General features: G+C 34.9%; 1 protein-coding gene across 4 annotated transcripts in view; it reads right to left on the bottom strand.

Moving 5' to 3' along the window:
• Positions 1 to 19,244, bottom strand: part of PTPN4 (protein tyrosine phosphatase non-receptor type 4) — a 108,832-nt gene that overhangs the window by 48,943 nt on the left and 40,645 nt on the right. For all 4 annotated transcript variants that reach the window (XR_008431739.1, XM_053947076.1, XM_053947075.1 and 1 more), the window contains 8 exons: positions 14,907 to 15,014; positions 12,031 to 12,073; positions 11,856 to 11,934; positions 8,149 to 8,193; positions 7,849 to 7,901; positions 5,698 to 5,818; positions 4,540 to 4,627; positions 3,700 to 3,788 (listed from right to left, as the gene is read on the bottom strand). Coding sequence is in view for 3 of the 4 variants with exons in the window: in XM_053947076.1 (XP_053803051.1) it covers positions 3,700 to 3,788; positions 4,540 to 4,627; positions 5,698 to 5,818; positions 7,849 to 7,901; positions 8,149 to 8,193; positions 11,856 to 11,934; positions 12,031 to 12,073; positions 14,907 to 15,014 (626 nt within the window). In the remaining variant the exon portion in view is untranslated. The remainder of the gene's footprint in view (positions 1 to 3,699; positions 3,789 to 4,539; positions 4,628 to 5,697; positions 5,819 to 7,848; positions 7,902 to 8,148; positions 8,194 to 11,855; positions 11,935 to 12,030; positions 12,074 to 14,906; positions 15,015 to 19,244) is intronic.

Below are 19,244 nucleotides of genomic sequence, written 5' to 3'. Positions count from 1 at the left end.
TACTAATTTTTCTAGCACCTTGGTGTACAGTGCAACTAAAAGAACACTTCAATATACCTTCTCTAAAAATGGTGCTCCATACACTTTGCAACATATCAGATTTACTTAGCAATTGTTCCATTTATAAAAACATTTACTATCTCTGACTCTTTGGGGCTTCCTCTTCTGCTAAAGAAATTACTACCCTTGGTGACTTCCAAACTCAAAGAGAATAAGAATAATACCTATGGGGTTTTAATGTCATCCCATCATTTAGGCTTACAGAGGGACGTCAGCTGACTTTTAAGCCTGAAACCATTTGGAACAGACTCAAAGCTGTAACATTAGCCAGTAAGGTCTAACTCAACTCAAAAGAGCCACCATTCTAGTACAAAGGAATGACTTCGCAAAGCTGTTTCCCAGCTATTTCAAAAAAATACAGCAGGTAAGAGTTCCTATGCACTGCTAATATCCTGCTAGGCACTGAATGAGCATATCCATACTCAGCCCAAGGAAAAGGCATCCTGTCTCTACTTCCTGATATGATTTTCCCATCTACAGTCACCTCAGACATCCTAAATAATAAAATATATCTTTTTAAATGAAGAGATATTTGAAATCCTAGATGAAAATGCAAATTGTACTCAAACATGTGGAAGGAAGCTCATGATACCAAGCTCTGGCTCTCACAAGGGCTTTACCACCCCAACCCTTGGGAGGGTGATAAGGCGGGACATAAGCAATCCAGCAAATTTCTTGAGCAAGACCTCTTTCACCCAGGTTCTGGACCAGGCACCCAGGGAAGATGCTCCTGGTGGCCAAACTCACAGACAAGAAAGGATTGTCCAGATTTAGTAGCCAAAGACAAGCAGGGCTGCAGCAGCTGTGAGATGGCCAAGCTAAAGATCTGAAAGGAAGTGGAGGGATGCAGCAGACTAAACCATGGGTTCAGGAGAGAAAACTCCATTTTGTTCAGAGTTCTGGTGGGCAGAATCCCACAGGAGCTGCCTTTGGGTCACAGGAACAGAGGACAGATAGTCAGTCTTAAAGGACAATCTTCTCAATCCAGAACAATCCTGATGTGCTAGAAAACATGCAAGAACGAGAAGAGGCCAGCCAAGATGCACTCAGAACTGCTGACTGGGCTCAAACACAAAAGGAAGTGTCCAAGATGTGTAAGCAGGATCAGATGACCAAGGAGGAACACAGTACCACCTAATCATTCAGGGATAAAATTAGGAAATCCACAGCACAACTGCAGTTGCAACTGGCACTGGATGCAAAAGGCAACAAAGCTTTCCAGAGATACATCAACCACAAACAACAGGCTAAGGAAAACACATTTCCAACTGCTGAACTGGTAGTCTAGAAACAAAGGAAAGGCTGGTGTACTCCATGATCTTCTCCTTTGGTCTTCAATCTCCTTGGATTCCCAGGTCTCTGTGCCTGGTAGCAAAGTTTAGGGAAAGGAAGAATTATATACAATACAGGAAGATCAAGATAGGACACATGGATACAAGGCAGTGTCCTTTGTTTTCCCCTATTCCTCACTTGTCTTCCTCCTGTTTAATTTCTCCTTATGATCAAAAGGTTCACAATGAGCAATTAAGATATAATATCAAATTAGAAGTGAGAGGGCAAAGACATTTTACTTGAGTCTTCTCTAAGCAATACAGTTAAATCGTTATTTCTTCCCACAGACATGCATTTCTATCCTCTCACTTGTCCCAAAATTCAGGAGTACTGAAAAACAGGTATCCAAATATCTACTATACCTATAAATCACTGGGAAGACACTACACAGCTCCAGTTGCATAGGAGCAACAATAAGTAGAAGCAAAAAGAACTATCAGTACTAGTGGCACAAGAGCAGCAGCATGATTATGGATAGAAAGAAAGGGTAATAGGTCTATTATTGAGCTATATTGTGGAAATTGGTATTTCAGATTATTACTCATAGCAAAAGAAAGCCTCTAACAGGGTAAAATGGGGAAGGGTGTTTTTTTTGGTGGTGTTTTTTGTTTTGTTTTTTTTTTTTTTTTTTTTTTTGTTTTTTTTTTTTGTTTTTTTTTTTGTTTTTTTGTAAAAACCAATTATGTTGGAACTATAGTCTTCACAGCAAGGAATTAATATCCCTGGTGTCAGCTGATATGGCTGAATACAAAGAAGAACTGTTTAGGTAATTATACACACACAAAAAAACACACTAAGAATTTAGATCAGCATCCCTGGCATGCAAACAATACGAAGCAGAATTCAGAGAAACCTCCAACTTTCATTAATGACGTGTAGTGTAATTATTACTTAGATTGTACGTACTCAGTAATTTACCAGTGTGATTTACAGAACCTATTTCTACTATTGCTGTTTCCCAAAAATAACAGCAGTAAAATCAGACTGAAATAAAACTTTCCTGATTATTACAGCATTCCATTTATAAAGCAGCCTTAGCCCAGAAATGGCTCCAACATCTCCGAATTCACACCACACGAAGGATATCTTTTCTGGAATGTGTCACTATTAGAAGGGCAGGTCTGACTGACTGGTACAGTAGTTTCAGGTTTATCATTGCAAGCTCCAGTTTTAATTTACCCAATAACCATGAAGACCAGAAATTTAAATGCTTTGAAATGGTCTTAGACTTACTTTCCTTCAAATGCATACAAGTAAAATGTTCACCACGTTCAGTTGTAGTGGCTGCAGATAACACTTTGATATAGCTTTGTTTTTTCTTTCTTTACAAAAATCAACTAAAATTGGACCAAAGACACTGTTTCTTATCTTGGTAAATCACAAAATATGTAACTTTCTACAATGAACCTTGAGACTAAGCTTAGCACAGAAAACCAGAACATCTCAGAAATTCACTGGGTTGCAGAAAAGATCAAGCACACATAAGCAGCAAATAAAATTACAAAATCAGTAGCAAATGAACAGTTCTGATCATTTATCTTGAACTAACAGCTTTTGTGCCTGATGAACTAATGTCTGCTATGATAATCTTATATTACTGACTTCACCCACTCAGAATGCAGCCACAGCAACTCAGCAACACAAGTAATAAGGCTGTCAAAGTGGACTCCAAACAAGCAAAGGAAACCAAGGGAAGGTTGCTTCTGCAGGAACTAAGAAAGGCATTTCCAGAAAGGTGACATAACCTCTATAGAGCACCACAGAGACTATAGAGCACTTCTAAAGAATTTAGAGGTGCAAAGATTTTCTGCAGTAAATGCACTTTTTGATCATATAATGAACATGGTTATTCACAGATGAAGAGATGACAGTATCCTGAATGCTCCACCTCAGTTATTCACAAGTACCATAACTATATTAAATTTCAAACACACACCACAATTAATTTATAGGTCACAAAACAGGTAAGAGCAGTCAGTCTCCAGGTTAATATTTTTCAATTCACCTGTCTCTTTAAAGACTAAGCTAGACCATCACACTGGCCCTGGCTATATAGTTAATTAAAAGTAAAATATGCTTACAAACTCCTGAAGAAAAGGAGGACTGAAATTAATTACAGTTCCATTAGAGTTTCAAAGTTGTTAAACAGCACACCATGCAGACCAAACCCCCCCCCCCACAACATTCCCCATGGCACATGAGATAAAAAATTACAACATGATACGAAACAACATAAGTTTCAGTCTTTTTAAGAGTGCTAAAAATATTTTGAAATAGTAAATAAAAACATTAAACAGCTGTCCTTACCACTGAAAAGTGTTAATTCGTACTCGGTTCTTAAAAATTAGTATTCCACCTGACATCACTCCAATCATTATTTCATTGTTACTCTGATCCTTTAAAAGAAGAGAGAAAATTACTTGAAGAACAGTATAAATATCTTTTGAAACCTCATATATATTCATTCTCATCACTCTCTAAATACACAAGATAATGTGGAAGGAAATATGTTTTAATAAGACAAATAAGAAATTAAATTATTCCCTCCTATTTAGGACAAACCTGAATGTTTGCTCTGAGTTCCTTATAGGCTACCACAAAATTTTAATTTCTCAAGTTAGATCTTCTGTATTTCACCAACTTTGATGAAATAAATATAACAGTATTCTGGTTTATTAAGAATAGCAGCACAAATAGACTGGCTTGGCATTTGCTACACTAAAAGCAACCAGCAACTTCAATTCCTACCTGAAAGGAAATTGCAATCTCAGAACACAGAGAGGAGAGAGTCTAAAACAAACAATATTGTATATTTAAAGAATATTTAAATAGCACTTTTGTCTTGAAATATCTTTGCACTCTAATCAAGCACCTGCTGTAGAACTCTCAATATGACATTCAAGGCAACAAAGCTCAACCTGATTAACACACAGATAACTAAGCACAAATATGAGCAAAGAAATACTCTCTCTATAGTGAAACAGTGGACATTCAATCAGAAAATCCCAGTTAGGCACCTCACATTTTTTTCTTTTATTTTCTCTTGTCAGCAAAAGCCTGGAAGGCTCACAAAAAGAAAAGCATGTTTTTCCATAAATCTCAGAGGAATACATTTTCACATTGCAACACTAGTTCATCCAAACTTACCCTTGCATAGTGCAATTCAACTCCATAAAGTTCTAAGGTACGTGCTGTATTGAGATAATTGAACTCTGCTTCTGCAGGAGACAACCCTCTGAAAGAAAGCAGCTAAATCAGAAACGTTCTAACACAACCTCCCACATCAGTGAGTGTAGACAGAAAATCTGCATTCATTTTACTACTTCTATCCCCACCCTGAAACCTGAATTTCCTTTCTCATGATAAACAGACCGTAACCCAAAAATTTTATCAGAAAATAACTTATTTCCAAAAGAACAGAAGTCTTGACAAGAGCCCACAATACATTTTATTTTAATGTACATTATCATTTAAATGTTTGTGGATCCCTAGAATCTGAAAATTAGTTTTACAGTCCTGTATTTGGCATTGGCTATTTAAATTACCATCAACTCACTCAAATGTCTTTAACGTAGCTAAGAGAATTTTCTAAGCCTTTATCTGAAATTTAAGGGAACATTCTGTAGTTTTGAAAGCAAACAACATGACCTGATCAAGCAAATGTTTTATAAATATTGCTTACATTTTGTTAAATTTAACTAACAAAAGGCACTTAAGTTCTAAAATAGGAAGGAACCATCACTGGAAAGTACCACAATTTTACATACTTAAAAAAAAAATATTTTCCATTGCTTCATTGCATTTTCCTCTTTCTGAAAGGTCAGAGACTCGCATGCAGGAAAGAGCAGACATGGAAGAAAAGGACTTTGTTACTTCTAAAGTAACTCTTCACTGGTGAGAGTATCATGAAAACAAAGCCCTTATGCTCAGAACATTCCCAAAGACTGAAAAAAAATCTTAAAGAAAATATACCCGGCTAAGTTAATATCCAACGTAATATGCACAAACACTGTTTTCAGAGAACCTTTAACTTAACAAGTTCATTCTTTCACTAATTTAGATACTGATATTCTGTATAGACCATAAATGGTATTTATTATATAGGTATTTAATCTACAAAAAGAAAAATCATCTACAAAAAGAAAAATTATCTTAAAAGAAATAACCAAAACCAACCAGCTGACAAACCCAACAACCCACCCACCTCAAAACCTTTAAGAAAAAATACTGTTTTGTTTTATATAATAGCACAGCATCAGCAGTCAGGATTTGACAAAGTCAGTATCTTCTGATGTAAATCCTTACATGTGCTGCTGATGTAATTTTGCTATTTCTTTTTCAAAGTCTTGAGGCTGGCTAGGGATGAAAGAATATTCTGAGAGGTAGCCTGGCAAGTTTTCTGAATGGTTGTAGTCTCCCAGCTCGGCTAAAATATTAAAAAGAGAGGTTATTGTTTATCACTAATGTACTTGGCATTGTGCAATGCCCCCAAATTCACATGAGTTTGCTCCCACATAATTTATGATCCACAGCAAAGAAAAATAGAGAAGATATTTGGACTCCCATTTTTCCTTTTGAATAAACAGTCACATTCTCAGTGAATATCGAGATTATTTAGAGAGGGCTTTGATTATGCACTTATGAAGGGAGTTCATAAAGTGTTTAATTTTTAGCAGACAATCCATAAATGCTGTCATTACAGCTAGCACAAAGTAGGATATATATATATATAGGATAGTATTCAATTTTCTCTTATTATTTTACTTTTGCTTGTTTTCATGTGATTACACAATTTTCTTCTTTTAACACTACAACTGCTATTTCATCATGAAGATCTGCAAAATCCAGCCACTCATTCTGCACCAAGACACATTCAGAAGCATTAGAAAAATATTTTTTGCACATTAAATTGTATGTATGAAAAAAGCACACAGACATACACCTACATTGAAACTACTCTACTTGAAACTACTAAAAAGTGTGTTTAAATAATTTGTAACATTTTCCTAAAATTATAAGAAATAGATTACAATCACATTTGTCAGAAAACAACACATAAACAACATTTGGTAAAAGTCTTTGAGGCTTTCTAACTACAGTAGAAAAAAAAATTCAGCTTTAAAGATCTGCAATCCATGTAACATATCGACAGTGATAGATAAGAAACATAAAAAGAAAAGTGGATAGATAACAGTAATATATCATGATATGGGGTCCTAGACAGGCCTAGCAGCACTGACAAGGCAGATGAAGGCACTTATTGAGCAGGCGGATAAGGAAAGGAAGGTAGGAAAGACGTCTGGTTCACTTGCATCACCACAAACAGATCCTACTTTAAATAATTTAAAAACTAGAAAATTGGACCAGGTTTTATAACAGAATGCACTCCTTGCTGATATCCAAGAGTACAGGACTGAGATCTGCTATTTACATGTATTTATAAAGAATGCAGGAAGTTTATTACTAGGCAGGTACGGGAACCATTAGCTAGAGATCTGCAAGCTGAAGAAAATAGCAGCAGGATGTCACGGATAAATGTAAATACAATGGACTGTGCATACCCATCACTTCTACAATATTAAAAAAAAAACAACCCATATTGCATTCTTAAAACCTTAAAATGTTATCAAACTTTCATAGTTCCTGTTATCAAATACTTTACCTCTTCTAAGACAAATCCCTATGGCATGACAGAATTTGCAGTACATTTTTCAGGCAGCTGAAGTGTGGGAGTTTTGTTTAAGAGAAAATGTTCTATTGACTGACCTACGAAAAGGTGACCACTGAGCAAAACCATGCATAAAACAAGACATTAACATTACTCTAAGTTTTTTATGAAAGTATTAACATGGACACTGTTTCTCTGATATCTACGAAGTATACAAAGTACTAACATGGATGTATCTTCAACAGTAGAAAAACACATGAATGTGAATGAATATATTGGGATTGCTTAATTTCAGCTTATGAAGAAAAACTGAGTGAGGAAGAGAACTAAATCTCAGTTTTCAAGACTCATCTACTCACTGGATGGCTTACAATTGCCAAGACAGGTATTGAACTTTTTGGTCAGATAAGGCCAGAACTCCTTTTTCCACACTTATTTGGAGGTTCACTGCATCGTGTGTTTAAAATGTTTTAGTGTCTTAGGAAATACTTTTTAGCATCATTCTCAAAGCAAAAGCCACAATTCCATGCCTCAGAATATACAGGAATAAAAGAGTATTGATCTGGGGTTTTCTGACAGGGTAGCTTTAAGTATTTTTTCCATATCCAATTCAGCAAATCATGCTGGGGGAGGACAACCAATCAATTTCCTCAATCATGAGAAAATTAGCATCATGCCCACAAACACCACAGTATAATGCTATACAAAGTACATTCTTTAGAAACTAATCAATAAGACTTTTTATATATTTCAGTACTAACAAGTACACAAACACAAATTATACTTACATTGAACAGCATAGGAAGCCAGAAGAGCAGCAGTATTATAAGGACAGGGCAATCTGTTTTGTTTTTAAAATGATAAATAAATAAAATTACATATTTCATATGACATTTGGCTGTTGTGAAAACCCTAGTCTTTTATAGTCTACGGACATATTTAACAGGTAATTATTATAAATATTTCCACTTGTATAGACAGTGATTTATTCTTAATATGTTTTTTATTTTTGCAGGCAAAATCTCTCATTATGAACTTTTCCTTGCCCAGATTTGCATTTAATGCTTAACACAAGAAAAATGTCTTACCTTCCAGTAAGAATGTCCTGCTTAATTTGCAAAAAGTACTGGTACCTTATTTAGAAAAGCAAACAAAAAACACTTCCATTAAAAAGAAAATCATTTTTCATCAATTTAACGTAATTTGCTTTCACTAAGTATAAAACTAACACTTGACATTTTGCATGCTATTTCCTAAACTCTAATAGGAAAGAAATGAAACTTTGCTTAGTAAACTAACACTACAACTTGGTAAATTAAATTACTCACAAGCTATGAAGTTATATTTTATATTTCACTAAAGGCTACAAATTTCACATTTTCCTGCTTTATACAGCAACCACAAGTTGCAGTTTGCATCTGTGCATGGAGGTACCCTCATAAGAATGATCTGTAGGCCTGGTAGACAGAACTAATTTATTCTGAGTATTTGATACTGCTGTGTTTTCATTTATATTAATTTTTCTTAGTATTTTGGAGTTACATTGTTATTGTAAAAGTTGTGGACTCTATTTTGTCAAACACGTCTCAATTAACTTCCCTTGAGCTTCTGAAGTTTTCTTTAAATTATGATGTGAAAAAAGGTTGTTTTAGAAATTAATCTATTTTTTTCATACCCATTCTTTCAAGTCAGGAAGGAAATTAATATAAGAAAAAGAACAGCCAAACATTTTAAAACACAAAGGACTTCCCACCAAACAGGAGCACCAGAAACACCATGATTTAAAAACTCCAACAAGCTGGAAAGTACAAACAAATTTCCCTCTAAATTACTTCCTTTGTTTCTCCAAGAAAACTCAAATATTTTGTTAACGTATCAGAATGAATCTTTTGTTCATTCAGTTTAGTTCCTTCATATTTCACTTAGAGATTGTAGAAAATTTGACAAAAAGTATAATGTTTCAATAAAGTGGCAAATCACACCTGCTACAAAGCTTCACTGAACTAGAGATTGCAGTGGGGTGCCAAACAAGATTTTTCAAGGTTAGCAAAAGCTTAAACTTTCAGAATAAAAATCCTTGTAACAGAGCATAAAAGCTGCTGTAGAATTTGTCTCCACTGCCTTTTAATTTTTTTAGTAAAAGCGTCACTGAGTGGCAAATTTAAGCATCATTCCTGCTTTCTTATAAATTTAAGCCCTACATTATTACTAATATAATAATCACCTGGTTTCCTTTGTGTAGTTCTGATTCAAAAGCTGGGCTATACCCATTCATTACAAACACCAATATTACTTCTGAAAAGCACTAAATATTAAATATTTATTTCCCAATAACAACTTCAACTAAGAAATTAAAGCCAAAATATATCACTTTATTACATATAACATGACTTCTCATAACTGTGTAGTCTTCAGAAAGTGGATTATCTACCACTTAAAGACTTGCACAAACATTTACAAATACTCACAAAGAAATCCAATTATTTATAAGCTATATAACAGTAGAAAGGTAAAACATTCCATGTTTGTAAGAATATGAGGGAAAACATTTGTGAACTGACAACCAAAGATTAGTCCATGTGCTCAACCCCTACAAAACCATCTAGAGATTCTCGAACTGACCAGAAAGGCAAGAAGCTTAGTTTAAAAGATATTAACTTCAAGAAGTTAAAACTTAGACATTAGCCAGGCTTTAGAGATCTCAAATACTTCAAAGACTTAAAATGCATACTGAAACAAACAAAAACAAAACAAAAAAAAGATAAAGCAAATTTCTTTACTGATTAATAAATGCAATAAATTACAAGTTAAATTTATATATTAAATGGATATGGTTCACATGCTTTTCTTGAGCATCTTTTCACAACTATATAGCTGCGCCTCCATTTTATTTGGATTTTTTTGGTATAAAGCTTTATTAGAAATATTTCATGGTACTTAAAGGACATCTTGATTAAGGGATGCCAAGCAGAGTTCATCTTCTATCCACTGTTTTCAGTGAACAGTGAGGTTAATGGCTTGTTAGCCAACCACCAGTTTGAACACTGAGGCTTCATATATTATTGAGCAAAATGGGAAATCAATAGAAGCTTTAGCAAAGCAGATCTGCAAAAGCCTGAACAACAGACTCCACTAAAACGACAATGGCAGCACTGCATTACCATGTTTTCATCTTGCTTATATAGCTATAGCTAGAAAAGGGCAGGACAGAATTATTGCTGACGGAGTCAACATTAATAAGCAATTCCTCCTGCCATGAGGAGCACTAACGAAGCTTCATTCCCTCCCCAGCCAAGGTCCCGAAGCGAAGCTCTCCAGCACACACTGAGCTCCCGCTGACCTCTCCTGACCTGGGGCATTCAAACCTGCCTTGCTCACGTGAATGCACAGAAGGCTAACAAGACACTGAACCTTTCCCTGACATCTCTTCATACTGCTTCATGTGTTGAGCCATTCCTCTGTTCTCATGGAATTTGTAAAAACTGAGCATTTTGGAACAGTCTCAGCTTCACCCAGAATTGTCAGAAGTTTGCACTTTTTCTTTCCCTTTTTTGAGGTGGGAATATTGATTACGTGAAAGGACCTGTATTTGTGACATAGCATCCTAACTTCACTCCAAAGAAGCCCATGGATAATATCTCTCTCTTTATACTAATTCCAAATGAATTTTCTTGGGGGCAATTAGGCCTATTAGGAAAAAAGGCAGAGCTGACCTAGATACAGAAACCATACATTATTTCTCATTTAAAAGAAAGCTGTGTTTATAGCTTTGTATTTAGAGAATAACACTTCTCCTGTTTTCTCCTTCTTTATGGTTTACTTCACACTGATCAACATTTATCCTTTTTTTCATCTCCTCAGGAATATTACATATTTTCCTTTATTTAAAAAAAAATATGTTTTCATTATTCATTATTTTGATAAATTGCCAAATTTTCCTAGAGTAACTATTTCAGTAAAACAAAGTCTCATGTAGAATCTCTGGAACTCATTTTAGTGAATTCTGTCTGAATAGTTATGTGCAGAATCTTGTCCAAAATATGACAAATTAAAGGCAATGATAAACAACTGTGGAATCAAAATGTCACAGTTTTGGTACTCAGGTTTCAAAAGCTATCCTCAATAATTTTTTTGAATGGGGCTGACCTGTTTTCAGAATGGCCAACATCCAAAAATTCCAATCTGTCAATTCATGCCATTTATGTAGAGGGCCAGAAGTAATTAAAAATATGGAAAATTTGAGGCATTTCTTCAGGGACTAATTGCAATTCACAAGCTTCTGATTTGATTCACACTGAGCATTTTCTTCAATAGATTTCAACACACTGCTATCAAAATAAGCTTACATGATTCAAACTACAACTACAACCACAGACAGATTAATTTTATTAGTACTAAGTAGAAAATTGGGGAGGAAAAAATGCATAATGCTCAGCAATTCTTTAGTCACAAGGGAGAGCACACAGAAAAATAGAATTAAATTTGTACTTATTGGTAAATACTGGGATTAAGTTTTTCCTCTTTTCTCTATTTTCCCTTTTCTCTTTCTACTTGGTAGCATTTGCTTCATGCAGTTACTTCACTTTGCATATAAATTCATAAGTTTATTCACATAAGCTTTTTGTTATATTGATTTGGTTCAACTGCACAGTTCATATCTGTAATTATTAGATAAAACTTAGAAGCTTGTACATACAACAAGAATGAGTTAAAAGAAAATTTCCATTAAAATTCCATTAAAGAAATTAATGACTGTTCTAGAGAAGTATTTTATTGACAAAGCAACCAGACCTACCTTGTATATTCTTCTTGGAGCTTGTTTGGGTCACTTACAAAAAACTTAACTCTGAAGTTCAGACTGTGAGGAGATCCTCCTATGGTCAAGAAAAGTTATTTCTAATTAATCAGGGCACCCTGGAAAAATAGCATAATAACAATAGATGAATTGACGAAATACATACATTACTCACTTTTTAATTGTTTCCTGATAGGTTTGTTTGGATCCAACCACCTCTGGAAAGAGACAAATTGTAACACCAACTTGAGAGAAACAAAGTACAAATCACAGCCTTATACATCAAGAAACTGGTGCTTTTCTATTACTTTTTACTTGGTCTTTTACCAAAATGCCTCACTGGCATACACAGGCTTATTACTGATTCTGGAGACATCATCACTATCATCAACAACTGCTACTGCTCTTCCTTCCCCAGGATTAACCTATGTTGTCCAGATACCTTTTTTACAGCACTAATTCCACTTTGAGTTGCTTCTATGACTGTCACAAGAACCTGAGAGAGGTCAGAACCCAACTATGCTGTGTTTAACAACTGTCAGCTACTCTTTAAGAACTACCTATGGTAGTGAAGAGCTGTAAGCAGGCTCATTTACCCAACTCAGAAGTTAATTTGTTTGACTACTTCCAGTACATATGACTCTGGATTTTGCAGCTCTGCCACACCCAGGGAGTGATCCCACTGGCTCAAACTGTCAGCCTGAATGTCAGCACTGCTACATTACTAACTGGATCTTGGAAGTCAGAGACTCAGCACTCAGCCTCCTGAATTAAGGACTACAGAATAATTTTACTGAACAGTTCCAATTATTGATTGTTTCTATAGGAGAACACTGCTGTGTACAGGCAGAGCTTTATAAAAATCAATGTGGCAAATTTCAGATAAAAGTATGATCGCCTGGAAAGTTCTGCAAGTTGTTTAAACCACTGCCCATCAGCAACCCAGCAGTCTCTGTACACACCAACATAGTCCAGGTAACTCCTAAGTCTATCTTTGCTATAAATACTGCTCAATTCCTTGTGCTGCCTTGCAAGGCAGGTCCCCAAGCATCAGGAAATTGTTATCTGGGCACAGTTCCTATGCAGTAACAGACACCTAACTCAGTACAGTGTGCGACTCCCTCACACTTATCACAGGGCTTTTTATTTTTTTCAGGTGAGGGAGGAGGAAGCAAACACACAGGTACCTGAGCTATCTGACACACACTACGGATCTGAAGTTAGTCCTGTGTCATTTTATTCATGAGGAATAATAAATAATGATTACTAGATCCACATGCTGTAGCCTTGTAGTAGTTAACTCGAGAGGAAGTAAAGAGACAGTTTTATACAGCCTCAAAAGTGAGAATATCTGAAAAAAAAAAAGCCTCATACAGGATCAATTCACTTTTAAGCCTAAATGTAAAAGCTTAAAGAACACTCTAGCCAGGGATATATATGTACATTTTATAAGAATCTTTCCAAACATGTTGACAGATACTTGATTTTTCCTTTAATATTAATATTATAAAAAAACACAGAGGCTCTGCTATTCATGAGATCCATGTTTAAATACAATTCTAGAGGTTTCACACTCAATTAGTAGAATCTCCTTTTCCTCATCATCTTTATCTGCTGCTGCATTAACTACATCTTAGCAAAATTCTGCTGTGTTATTTCACAAATAACTAGAATATTTGTCAACCCAATATGATTTCCTTGTCCAAATGAACCAAGTGTAAAAGCAAATGTGTATCAAAACCTGAAATTAGTCAAACCCATACATTCTTCAAGCTGACATGACTAATATTGGTAATAATTCTTTTTAGCTCTGACACATTGTTTTCATGGCAACTAGATATGTGCTGAAGAGACAAAATGTTTAGAAACAAAAAAAAAATCTAAAAATCTTTAAAGTATGTGCTTGTACCAAATACCTGTTAAGTCATTCTTTCAGACTAACCCATAATCACCTTGCATTACAGTGTTGTGTTCACCTGCTCCCAGACAGATAAACTAAAAGAAAGAGAGCTTAGACGCCTACCCTTTGGAAAGCCAGATAAATTTCTGAATGTTGAGTGAAATATTGAGCAATATTCAATTAAATACTTCTTTTAAAAAGCTGAAAAATAATTCAGCCTTTTCTCCTGCTTGTTTATGTTTTTTAAGCCTGAAACAAAGGTTAGAATAAAAGTATTACAGAGGCAGTCCACCAATGTCTTAACAGAACTGTCAGGAAGTGAGCGTGGCTGAATTTGATGCACAAGTTGGGAAGTAAGTTTTGACCCCATCATTGTGCTGCACATATAATAAGAATTAGGTAAACAACTGTCTTATAAGGAATAATACTTAGCTAAACTGCACTTTGCAAAACAAGTATTGACCATTTGATACTTATGAAAGAAAATATCCAAGAAGTGCTCTTTAGGCAATCAAGATCCCAGTAATACCACTGTATCTAGTGAAGTGAATGTTACATTTGCATCTCTTGGTTTCCACTCGTGATTTACAAAGTTTCATTGTGTTGAATTTCCTTTCAATTAAGCCAATGGACTGCTGTAAATACTCATTTCCAAGGGAGTCCCTTCTTTGTTAAGGTGATGAGATGACAGCCCTTGTCAGATACTGGACTGTATGAAGCACTATTGAAAGATCACCAGATATTTGAGCTAGAAACGGAAACTGCATACACGACAATCTAAAACTCCCTCATTATTCTTGAAGTCCTAATGACAAAAACAACCACAAAACAAATCTAAAACAGATTTTTTTTTTACTATGATAATGCAATCTAGTAAGCAGATACATTAAAACAAGCAATATCTTTTTAATATATTATTTCATAAGCACAGAACTCAATATTTTACTCCAAATTTGTGACCATTAACATGCAATTTTCTCATAACTACAAGATGATAGAGACCGTCACAAATGACACAGTTGGGGAAGATGGCACAATCTTGCAATGGCTTCTATTTACATCTCTGTAAATAACACAAAGCACAGTGATGAACATGATTATGAGTTTTAAAACTGTACTTATAAAACAGAGTTTTATAAGGGATAACTTACAGGGTTATCAGTAGATTCATCAGCCAACTGTAAACCAAAGTAATCTCTCTCAGTCAAATCAAGATGCCTGAAGACTACATCCAACAGAACTTGGCCCTGATCGTGTTTCTGCAGACAAAAAATAGAGACCTTTTCTTTAATCAATAAATATCTACAACTGGACACACAGATTTCAGGCAGGTATAGCACATATAAATTCTTTCAGATGTGCTCTAGCAGCACTTTTTAAAATATCACAAAGTGTATCCCAGCAGCACTATTTTTAAATGAGCTTCATCTCTTTTTGAAACATATGTAAGGAAATCATTTTTCTTCTCTGTCATTTTCTGACAGTAAGAACTTCTCACTTCTCAGCTAGCTACATGATTATTTCTGAAAGCCTTTCATTAGCCAATCTTGATATTTAAAAGGAGAACAGAAAAGGAAAAAAAAAGTTCAGGAATTAATAAAGAACTCAGTGCAAACAAGAATCTTGTCTGGGTCACTTAATTGAAATGTACAGGTCTACACAAATTATCCTTCTTGATCTGAAAATCTATTCCTGACTTTTAATGAACCAGCATATTGAAAATGTTTCTAAAGTTTAATGGCAGAGACAGCTGAAAGAGCCAAATATCTAACCAAGAAGTATCATTTACATACATTCTAAGATAGCACTCCACTCTAAATGAATTTATTCAATGAAACTGAGTAACAGTAACACTTCTTCTCAGAGTCAAGTGAACAAACTTGATTTCTACTACAGGGACAAATTTCACCCACAAAATGATATAAAAAGAATCTGTAGTTGTTAGTACCTAGCAATTTTTTTGCCTAACCTGGAAATACTGCCAACATAGTAATTGAAACTCTGAGTGTGTCATTATGACAGGACTCAATAAATACATTTGGTGAAATCTGAAGGGAGTTTCCCAAAGAGGTTAAAAGTGTCATAGCATCTTGAAATACAAAAGACAAGCAAAATTCTGCAAGAACTGTCAAACAAGAAGAAATATGAAAGAAGATTGATACATTTTCTACCCAGAATTTCTACTTGTCACCAAGCAGAGAAGCTTCTAATAATTTTCTAGGTGCCAAGTGTTATTGCAGCTACAATGGATTTGATATACCTTGCCTAGTTTACTGTAGGCAGTAAGAATAATTTTAGAGTTTTAGAACAAAAAAGCCCTGCTGTTCTGCTCCCAAAGGACACTGCTTTGCAGAGATTACTAACAGTTTACCTTTACAGTTGTTAAAATGGAAGTATGTAGCTAAAAGATCAAGATAAGGTTGCAAGAATCCCATTAATATCCGTACAAGAGAAAAATCTACAAATCTACCTTCAGACATCTGTTAGCATCTAAGAGCATCCTATCAAAATTAACTTTTTTTTGTTCAGATGAAATTGAATTCAACTGAAGTTTAATAAACTGTCAGAGGCAGTTATCTGAGCCTTAAAACTCCAAGAAGAATGATAACTTATTTCATAATAATAAAAAAGTAGAGTATAATTATCCACAAATTATGTTTGAAGTTAATCCCATGAGGATGATCATACCCATAACTCTGCATGTATCTCTATGTTGAAATTACATAAGGGATCTATTTCAGGTCCCATATAAATTTGACTAAATTGAAGTGACCTAAAATTTCCTGTATTTACTTTGCAAAGGACCTTATTTTTATTTTTTAAAATGGTACAGAGAAAATATCTTATGAAATGTAGAAGCACCATTGTTAAGAGTCCACCACTGAAAAATTTACTTTACAAATTACTAAAAACAAGCAAAGAAAAAAACCAGATGTTAATAAATAAATGTACAACAGCATAAACGCATAAGGCATTTTTATATACAATCCAAATATAGTCACTTAAATTTTTACTAAATTAGGAGTTTCTGTTGTATTTTGAAATAAACCAATAATCAGTACAGTTTTTACAGCAAATAAAGCTAATTTTAAAATTACATAGCAACACTAATTGCCTCTTGGCATTTTTCCCATGTAGATTTAAATAAGAACACAAACTAAGAACTTTTAACAGTAACTACCAGAAAATGGGAGATGTCTGGAACCTAAGTTTACCCTTGCAATTACCACAGCTGACACATTATATCCTCTAACAGCATGCAGATACCATCTCTGTAGCTTTTTTCCAATCTAATCCTGCCAATGTATACTGTTTCTTAAAAACCTGAACAAATGTTTCCTAATGAAAAAGCTTAGAACTGGCTGATCAGTTTGAATTAAGAAACACAGAACATCATTCCACAACCACAAGGAAGGTATTTTTCCTGCAGTTGAGCAGCAAATTTGTTAAGAGAAGACAGGTTTCAACATGAAGCATTTGTTTGGATCACAATGTTTTACTTTGTGCAAAATAAAGATAAGCATCTAGCAAAACCAGACCTTAGCTTAACCCATCTCTGATATTTATGTAATGATGTTGCAGCTTGCCAAAGTAGGCGAAGGTCACAATTCTGCTTGTTGAAAAAGATCCAAAATACTTGTAATACTATCATAACATTGAATAGCTGCTCAAAATTATAAAACAGTATGATAGCAAGTTTAAATATCTGATTTTTTAATAAAAAAGCAAACCAAATAAATGTAGATGAGCATAATAAGAAACTTGCTTTGTTGCTACAGAGCCAACTTAAACATTATTTCCTCATAAAACAAGAAATAATGAAAACACATATGAAAAATGGGAACTATCTAAGACAAAACCACAGGAGTTAGACACAAAAATGTCCATTTTTGTCCAAATTGAAGAATTAGAGGGTTATATGCACTTACTAGTCATTGCTGGAGGCAGAATATCTCACAGATTTTGGCCTCTTAGGACAAATTTGACATGAACACTAGGCATCAATACATGAACTGCATTTTATGAACTATTTATCATCCAGTACCACTAGCTATTTATAGATTCACTTTTAATTGCAAAATGATTGTCACTTGTTCACAAACACCATGTGTGAAAATTTAGGCAGACACCTGCAGGTTTACACATTACACAGGTCTGATGCCTGCTTACCAACTCCCACCCTCTTCTCAGTCCCCATTGCTGACACTCTGGTTCTGCTGCTGCCAACAGAACTGCAAACACCACAAGACATTGCTGCCATGTCAGCCCAAAAAAATTTGGACTTCTGATGCCAGAGGAAGGGGATGACAGGTTCTGGGCTCTCCTGGAGCAGTCACAGCTCTGCTGCTCACATTTGTGGGATGCGGTGCTGGCTCCTTCACTACTGGCAGCTCACCACAATGCCTGGGTTGCTGCTCCAGGAGGTGCATTCCCCAACACTGCACAACTGTCTCCTTTCCTTCTACAACTGATGCTATTCTTTTAATTTCTTCTTTTTTTTTTTTTTTTTTTTTTTTTTTTGTCAAAGAAAAAAGGGCAAGTATCTAAGTAATGCTGAAGATTAAATTACTAAGAACTTCTAAAATTAGAGGGGGTGGTATGGGGATTTTTGTTTGGTTTGTTCTTTTCTTATTTGGTTTGAATTATTTTACAGGTTTTTAAATTTTGCTTCCATTAGAGTATAAATTCATTAAGTTTGTAGTTCTGGGATAGTAAAGGCTCCAAATTGAAACATTTATCCGTGACCATTAGCCTTGCTCACAGAACAACCCACCCCATCTACCTTGATATATTGGCTTTCAGGAAATTTAAGTAAGTCAACCTGCATGGAAAAGATGTAATTTTAGGTATTTAAACAAGTAATTAAAACAAATTAAAGTAATTTGATCTTGAAGAAACAGATTTACGGTAATGCAAATCCTCCTGATCATGTTGTTAACTCACGTCAGCCTTCTTTCTTCCAGCTACATGTTCTGCTGAAGTCTGCTTTTCAGGATTGAAGGAGGATTTCTTCGTTTGGGAAGCATTTTAGAGAAAAGGTTTGTACTCCTCAAACACATGCACAGGTTAATTCCAACTGATTCATCTGCTGGGAACCAATGCAGCCTTTCTCTGGCTGCAGTCCACGGGGATTATCTGGTTTGATTTGTTACGCTGTCTACAAGGTAAGGCTTAGCACAAAGGTGCCTTTTTTTCAGATCAGTGGAAAGGGCTGGCTGGATTGTGAACTTAGAACATCACATAAATTATCAAGGGACATTGTCTGTGATCAGCACTTTGCTGTTGGAGAAGAAATAGCATTTAAGTACATTTTTATTAGCATACCACTGCATCCTCCAGATGATTTTACAATCATTAGCATACAGAATACCTATAGCAATCACCAGGAGAAAAAAAAAAAAAGAGGTGCTAATTTATTTGATATTATCTTTGTTCTTCCTATTTTGAAAACAAGTCCATAAATATTTATGGCTAAGTATAGTGTCAAC

The sequence above is a fragment of the Vidua chalybeata genome, chromosome 7, assembly GCF_026979565.1.
Source record: "Vidua chalybeata isolate OUT-0048 chromosome 7, bVidCha1 merged haplotype, whole genome shotgun sequence".
In the NCBI taxonomy this organism is placed as follows: domain Eukaryota; kingdom Metazoa; phylum Chordata; class Aves; order Passeriformes; family Viduidae; genus Vidua; species Vidua chalybeata.
The sequence above is the reverse complement of the archived record's forward strand: the minus strand, read 5'-3'. Positions and strand labels throughout refer to the sequence as shown.